The sequence below is a fragment of the Benincasa hispida genome, chromosome 12 (assembly GCF_027475165.1).
Source record: "Benincasa hispida cultivar pf3 chromosome 12, pf3_genome.v1.1, whole genome shotgun sequence".
NCBI classification, from domain to species: Eukaryota; Viridiplantae; Streptophyta; class Magnoliopsida; order Cucurbitales; family Cucurbitaceae; genus Benincasa; species Benincasa hispida.
The window spans coordinates 8,750,875-8,759,173 of record NC_143489.1 but is presented as its reverse complement, the minus strand read 5'-3'; the positions used below and the strand labels follow the sequence as shown (position 1 = coordinate 8,759,173).

General features: G+C 31.2%; 1 protein-coding gene across 1 annotated transcript; it reads right to left on the bottom strand.

The window, feature by feature from the left end:
• Positions 1 to 2,397: 2,397 nt before the first annotated feature.
• Positions 2,398 to 3,487, bottom strand: LOC120092445 (dehydration-responsive element-binding protein 1E-like). Its single transcript, XM_039050533.2, has one exon. It carries the CDS (start codon positions 3,379 to 3,381, stop codon positions 2,689 to 2,691), a length of 693 nt encoding a protein of 230 aa, XP_038906461.1. The 5' UTR covers positions 3,382 to 3,487; the 3' UTR covers positions 2,398 to 2,688.
• Positions 3,488 to 8,299: the final 4,812 nt, after the last annotated feature.

Below are 8,299 nucleotides of genomic sequence, written 5' to 3'. Positions count from 1 at the left end.
AAGAAGATGCCAGACGATGGAAGCAACGGAGATGGAAGATCGAGAACAAAGACAATGGAAGATCGAGATGGAAGAAGAGACGCTAGACGATGTGAAGCAATAGAAGATCGAAAGCCACGATGAATGACTGTGAAGAGAAGACGGAGAATGAATACGAAGATGTTCTAGAAAATCCAAAAAGCCAAACACGAATCCCTAAAGGCTACATGTCGACCTACTGTGCGTTGATGGGGAAGAAACGGAAACGTAAAAAAAATGTAAATGGGTTGGGTTAGCTAATTGGGTTGGTTCGATTCAAACTGAAAATTTGTCCTCTGAACCTGCAAACTGAACAGACCTGCTCGAGTTCATTAAATAAAACCCAAACCAAACCATTTTTATTTTAGAACCAACCCAAACTAGGTGGGTTGGGTTGGGTTGCTCGAGTCTTCGATTTTTTTTAACACCCCTATTTAGGGCATAGAGTTAAGTTAGATAATTTTAGTTCAATTCAATATTTGGCTCATCAAATTTACAAGTCAGTGTTAAAATAACTTAATTCCACCAGTTTCAACAGTGTTCACTATTGAAGTTTACACATTTATGGAGGAGCTCTATCTTTCCCTTTTTCTCTATCATTCTTCCTTCAATGTTTCCAATAACTACAAACTTCAAAATTCAACTTAACACCTCAACACAACTCCTTAAAAGATTTCTCTCGTTAAAGTTACTCGTCTTAAATTTTTGTCATTCTTGCCCAAAATAAATTGTATCTTTATAACTTTATTTCTCTCTCTTTGAATCATTTTTTTCTCTATTAAATTTTTTTCTCTAAGTTGTTTTTGTCCCCCTCTAAATTTCTCTCATTTGTAACATTTTTTTTCTCTTAGAAAATTTCCTTTACTTCTCTATTTTTTCTCTCTTAAATTTTTATTTTTCTCTACCTCTCTAATCTTTTTTAATCTCAAATATAATGTTTTTTCCCCCAAAAATTTGATATCCTAAAATTACTTTGGAAAGAGAATTAATAATTCAAATATACTTTTAATTAAATTAAATCACATGTATAAGCATGAAACCCCATATTAACATGATTTGTAGCATTTCTATAAAAACAAATTACAATTAAATAATTTAACTTAAGATACTTATTCTAAAAGTGAATTCCAGATATGCCAATACAATTTAAATTAATCTTTGAAGGTAAAAAAATCAGTACACTAAAATAATTATATTAAAATCACTATGAATAAATCAATTTTATTAAAATCACTCTCATGAGATGAACATTTTTATTTGATCTATTTTCTTCACCTTCTGACGTACCCCAAAGGGCAAAGGGCAAAGGTGAGAGACACTGTCTATCCAACGGAAAGTGGCAGTTACAAGGGCAGAATCGTAAAATCGCCTTCTTCAGGCCACGGTGTATACACGGAACGGAAACGCCGTCTACGTGCTCCACGGTTCCAACACATAAAACGGGTTTCTTCTTTATTTCTTTATTCCGTTAAGTTACACTTCTTAGCGGATAAGGTCTTTTGACTGCCGACTACCCTTTCGCTTATTTCAATTTCCATGCCCTTAAGATTTTCTTTTTCCTTTTCTTTTTTTTGGGTTGAAATTTGAAAATAATGTTTCTCGTGGGATTAAATCTTTTTTGGTTCATATATTTTTCTTATTCTTTTTTTTTACTTAAATAAATCAGTTGCTATACAATTATGACTTCCTTTTTGTTGGTCTTTTCCAAATTTGCTCCCACGTGTAATAAAATGCTTAAGTTCAAATTTCAACTATATTTTGAAAATATTCTCACGATTTAGTCATTTCTTGTAAATTATCAATCCTCACACCAATGTTGAATGGATATTTTGACTGCTATTTGAGGTGAGGTAACATAAAAGTTATTTTTACATGATAAATGAGTGATTCTTGAAGCGTGATAACTTCGATGACTGAAATGTTTAGAATAACCTACTATGGTGTCAAGATTTTTAATACAAAAATAGGCATTTCGTTGCCATGTTGAATATAAATGACATGGAAAAGACTATGCAAAGAGTTAACATTTTTTTTAAAAAAAAATTATTTGTTGAAATACCATTTTGATCTCTATACTTTAAAGTATGTTAATTTTAGTCCATGTGATTTTAATGCTCCAATTTGAATCCCGCAAAATTAATTTTTTATCGAAATTTATTAAATAATAATAATAATTTTCATGGAAAGAAATAAAACATGTGGATAATTTTTATCAAAATTTATAATAAAAATACCAATAAACAATACTTTTAAAAAAATAATAATAATAAATTAGTAATTGAAACTAAATTTAAGATTTATAATTATCGTCATTAAAGTTAACAAATTTAAAATATAGAAACTAAAATAGTATTTTGACTAAAAAAGAAAGATTCAAAGTACAACAAACAAAACTAAAATGATATTTACTATATCAAAACTTTTACTACAATAATAAAAGCTAAATTGAATTTAAGCTAAAAAATAGGAACTAAATTCTTAATTTGATACTATTTTTTTAGTGGGATTTGATACAAATTTTAATTTCACGTTTGATAGGGTCTAATCTTCTTTTTTTAAAAAAAAACAAAAGTTTATATTAAATGAAAAATGTAATTATATAAAGCCTGACTTCTCCAACAAAAGTCTGTACATTTAAGTTGCTTGGTTGACTGCTCGCTTTAACTACTTCTAAAAGCTCCACAATGACACATCATCACTCATGGCCACATCATCCCACTCCACGTCATCAGTGACACAAAAAGATGGAGGAGAAAGAAGAAGTCCCTCCGCCATGCCGGCAAGCAACATCGGCATATTCGACATAGCCTCATCGTCGATATAATCCGGTTGGTTAGGCTCCGCCGTCGCCTGACCCAAAACGCCATCGTCTTCTTCCCGACCCACATTATATTCCTCATCCTTACACTCATTAGCCGCCCTCGCTGCCGCCTCCCTGATCACAGCCGGGTCATCACTCGCCGGAAGCGGAAACCGCCAAGCCGAGTCAGCGAAATTGAGACAAGCCGATTTCCCTCTCAACGCGAGTGCCGCTACGTCGTGAGCACGCGCTGCCATCTCCGCTGTTGGGTACGTTCCAAGCCAAATCCTCGTCTTCTTATTCGGCTCTCTCAGCTCACAAACCCATTTGTCGTTGTTCCTCCGCCGTACTCCTCTGTAAACCGGATGTCTAGTTTCTTTAAAAACCCGGCGACCGGCCCGCCGCTTTGGGCGGTTGGAGGCTAGAATCACTTCTTCATCGGAGTTAGCGGCCACCGTTTGAGGAGGTGTTCCGGCGTCTGAAAGTGTGGAAGAGGATTCGGATTTGTAATTACAGTGAGCATAATAAGGAAGAGGATCAGAAAATTGAGCGAACCATTCCATTGACTAAAAAAAAATTGTTTTGAATTTAGATTCAGAGAGAAATGATTTGAAGGTTTTTGTTTGGGGGTTTTGTTTTTGGTTTTGATTTGAAGACTGGAAAAATTGGGAGTGAGAAGTTTATATAGTTTCGGCTGCAGGGGATTTGAACACGTGGAGAAGAGCAGCGAAACGCACACGCAAAATGGCGACAAATGAGTTAATAAAACCGTGACACGTGGCGCCGTTCTATTATTATTTTGTCCTCATAACTTCGGTAAAAAAATCATTTTGACCGCTTTTCTTTTCTTTTTTCTTTTTTCACTTTAATATATATTCTTTCAAATATTCCACTTTAATTTCTGTATTTTTAATAAAATTTTAAAGAAAAACTACTTTTTATATTTGGGTCTTTTTAAGTTTTCGAGTCAAACAAAAGTTACCAATGAGGTGGCGTTTTTCTAGTCTCTACTCACCAACCTTTGTGAGATAACTAACGGTGGTCTAATGTGGATTTGTTATTTTATTTATTTATTTTTTTCTATAGTTCATAAATGATATTAGCTGAGCTATATTCTTGTTAACGAGGTGAATTCAGCATTTGATAATACTAATAACGTTAATATCTTGGTTTAATCACATCCACTAATTTAAATACTTAAAGGGGTGTTTGACGTGCATATTTGAAATCTTAAGTCTGAGAGTGAAACCTAAGGGATTAAGCTGGAGGGTTTAAGTAGCATGAGTTTAAAAAAACTGTATTTGGAGTGCAGGTTTTGGAAGTCTGGATCGAAGAAGCCTGTGTTTGGAGTACAAACTTATATAATGTGGGAATGAAGTGCACATTTATAAATCTTTAATTTGTAAAATATTTTATTGTATTTAATCATTTGTTAGATTTTAGATTAGTTTAAATTTATCATCTTAATTATTTGAATATAGTTAAGTTTAAAATGAACTAAAAATTTAGAAGAATATTTTTTTAAAAAAATTAAAATAGAGATTTTGACTAAAATTATAATTTTATTTAATAAATTGTTTTAATAATTAGATAAGTTATTAGATTTTGAAATAAAATTTCATACATTTTTGTCACTTTAACTAATTTGAAAATGATCAATTTTTTTTATCATAATACACTAATTAAAATTAAAATAAACTAGTATTTTAATATTAGATTCAATTATTGAAAAACTATATATATATATATATATATATATATATATATATATTTATCAAATTACATTTGAGGAATCAAAAATCATAAATTTTGAGTTTTAGTTTTTATTTGGTCGCTATGTTGTTTTAAACATTTTAAACCTTTACATTTAGAAAATGATTCTAAGTCTTCAAGCTAGTTAAATTGACTAAAAAAAAATAAAAATAAAAATGTTATTAAATTAAATTAGGGCTTTCTACACATATAACCTAAATAAATATACCTATGTCTAATGGCGTGTTTGGAATGACTTAGAAAAAAAAAATATCTTTCAAAAATTCATATTTATTTAAACACTTTTGATAAGAACTCATTAAAAACAAAAACACATGTGTATTACAATTCTTTCTTAAAAGCGTTTTTATATATAAATTTGTCTAATTTGTTACCAGAGTATTTTTACTAATGTTTTTAAAGGTTGGATGGCGGCGGTTGCCGGAGGTGGCAGTCAAAGATTGGCCGACGAAGTTGGTGGTTAGAATTTTGCCAGTGTAGGGGGAAGGGGGTTACAAGAGGTTGGTCGTCGGTGGTCAGAGTTGACCCGTGGCCGCTGGAGGTTAATCGAAAATGGTCACCAAGGTGGCAGTGGATATTGGCCAACGACAGTCGTCGAGGTGGCTGCCGGAGGTTGGCGGGCAGTGGTTGCTCGAGGTGGCGGCTGGAGTTGGTTGGCAGCAGTCGTCCAAGGTGGTGGTCAGAGTTAGCCGGTGGTAGTCGTCGGAGTGTGGCGGCCAGAGTTGGTCGTAGCAGTCGCGAAGGTGGTGTCCAAATGTTAGTCAACGTACTTCCCAAACAAGTGTTTACTATTCAAACCCATGAGAAAATGATATAGAAAACCATAGCTTGCTAAATCCATGTCCCAAACAAGGGTTGGGCTTAGGATGCCTAACCGATCCAATCCAACCCTTGAAACAAACACCCTTTAATGGTTTCATTTTTCTAGTTCCTATTATTACTTTATTGTAGATTATTTTTCAAATAAATACCTATTTATGTATCAATATTGTTAGGATTAGTGTCATAAATCTCGTGTAGCTCGTAGTTTGTACTTTGTAAATACAAATGATTTATTTAATAAAAATAATAAGTATTTTATTCGACATTAGATTACATTAACTCAATCTAATAAATTAAGATCCAAGGCTATTTAATGTAGCTCGAACAGTCGGTGGTAGACATATAAGTGGATCATGTTCATGTAATAACATAAAAGGTCGGCAGTATATGGATAATATTGAGTGTCTTATCCTGATGACACCATGGATATGACCCATATTGTAAGTGTACAAACGATTTGATCCAAATCGTTCATGTGGAGACATGTGAGTAGAGGTATCCTGTCTAAAGAGTTTGTATAAGACTGGATCAATAAGTGTTAACTCTGGGTCTTGAACATGGGGCCATTTCCTCTTATTGGCCCTAGAGGGATTTGTTTATAGTAGGACCATAAATAGGTTATTCATTAAAGGATCAGTGGGACTTAAAAAGAAAGAAGTAATTACAAGCGTAAAACGGTAATTTTGATCTAGCTGTAATTACGAGCAATTTGTGAAATGTCAACTTATTAATGACTGATTATATCTATGGACACAAAAATATTTCACAGTGCGAAGAGTACAGCTGTGAGTCTTTAGTAGAGTGACCTACAGTTAATGAATGTTGATTAAATAAATCAAAGAGTTTAATTAATTTAATCTCGAATAGTTAGAACTTATAATCTGTAGGTCCATTATATCTCCCTGCTAGCTTACTAAGGGTAAAACAATGATCAATTAATTTTTAGAATAATTTGGATTGTTCAAACTATTTAAGTGAATTTTGTATTAACGTGATTTATGTAAATTATAATGTATATTGATATATTATAGTATATAATTAATTATAAATATGATTTATTATCAAAATTATTTATTGAAAGAATAATATTTGAATAAGATTCCAATATTAATTTAATATGAAATGGATTCATATTAAAACTATAGAGTAAAATTAATGTGAATGAGATTCATATCAAAATTATAAGTTAAAAGAGAGATATGTATTTTAAAATGATTTAAATGCATAATTGAATAAATATGTGATATTCAAAATTAATTAATTCATTGTTAATTAACTAATTATTATTGTTGTTTATTTAATTATATATTAAATATGATTATGTATATAGATAAATTAAATAAGTAAAAATAATAATTTTAATAAAAGGAAAAAAACAAGGAATTAACTCCCCTACAGTTGCAGGGAAGTGAATAATGGGGTGACGAGAGTTAACTCCCTAACGTTGTTTCTTTATTTGATACATAAATAAGATTTTTATTCCACACAGAAGGATCACCCATAATTCATCTCTTCTTTCAAAACTCTCTCTGAATTTCTCTAAAAGATTGACATCAATTTCTCTACCAATCTTCAGATCCCACCATTCTTGATCCTCCAGGAAACATAGTTGGGTAGCCTAATGGTGGTGTCTTGCTGAAGCGTTCGTGCCGAGGAAATTCTTGAAGTTTTTGAAGAAGCACTCTTTGCCAACCTATGAAGCACGGACACAGATACAGCTACATGATACGGATACGATCGGATACGACGATTCGTCAATTTCTAAAAAACTAAGATAGAAATACGTTGAAGGATACGTCATTTATATATATATATATATATATATTAATATATATATTTCTAAAAAATGAGGATACTAATACGTTGAATATACATTTTTTTTCTTTAAAAAATATAGGATATAGATAAATTTAGAATATAAGTTAATAATATTAGCGCAAAATAGAATACAAACACTAAAATACAATACAAAAAAAGCACATATGAGATGTTGAAGTACAATAGTTAATAAAATGCAATAGAAAAGTGACTCATATTGCAAAGAAGAAGAAGAAGATTAGAGAGAAAAGTATGAAGATAAACGAATAACTTATTGTTGAAGATATCCAAATGGTTTATATTTTGGTGGACTTTGTGGGGACTAAAATGTGAAGATGGAGATTAGATGATTCTAGTATAGGGTTTGGTCCGTTGTTTTTTTTCTTTTAGTTTTGGACTCGAGTAGTGAACTCTTTAAATAGGTTGCCTAATTTTAGATTGGGAAAGATTAGATTAGTTACTTGTCTTTTTTCTTTTAAAAAAAGTATGCATAAAAATAGATACGTTAAATCACGTGTCAGATACGTATTTGGAAAGTGTCTGAAAGTATAGATACGTTAAAATCGCGTGTCAGATACGTATCTGATACTGATTCTTTGCCTCACATAAAGTATCTGTGCTTCATAGGTGCCAACAAAGTATTTATTTTTCAAATCTCTAACAACATGATTTGCCTATTTTAATTTGTATTTCGATTATGTATTTTTTTCTCATCCCAAATCAAACACAAAAAGCGATGAAATGCTCTCCCGTTGAGATTTGACCTCTTCAAATATCAAGGTTTAAAATGTCAATGTCGACAAAATTTTCAGTGTTTTAATTTTACGAAAATTTCGATGAAAATATTGATAAAATTTCGACGTTCATAGATATTTATGGAAAATTATAAAATTTCAAAAACTTCAAAAACTTCAAAAAAAATAATTTTAAATAAGTAAATTAACATTTTATGATTGTTAAACACATTAACATATCTATAACTATACTAGTGACACTTTGTTGCTTCTTTTTTAGGTTTCATGGATTTTTCTACGATATTGTGAAAATATCATTAGCTATCATGTCGAT

Bases quoted from the DNA above. Each gene is read 5' to 3' on its own strand.
- LOC120092445 (XM_039050533.2), bottom strand. From the start codon at position 3,381: ATGGAATGGTTCGCTCAATTTTCTGATCCTCTTCCTTATTATGCTCAC.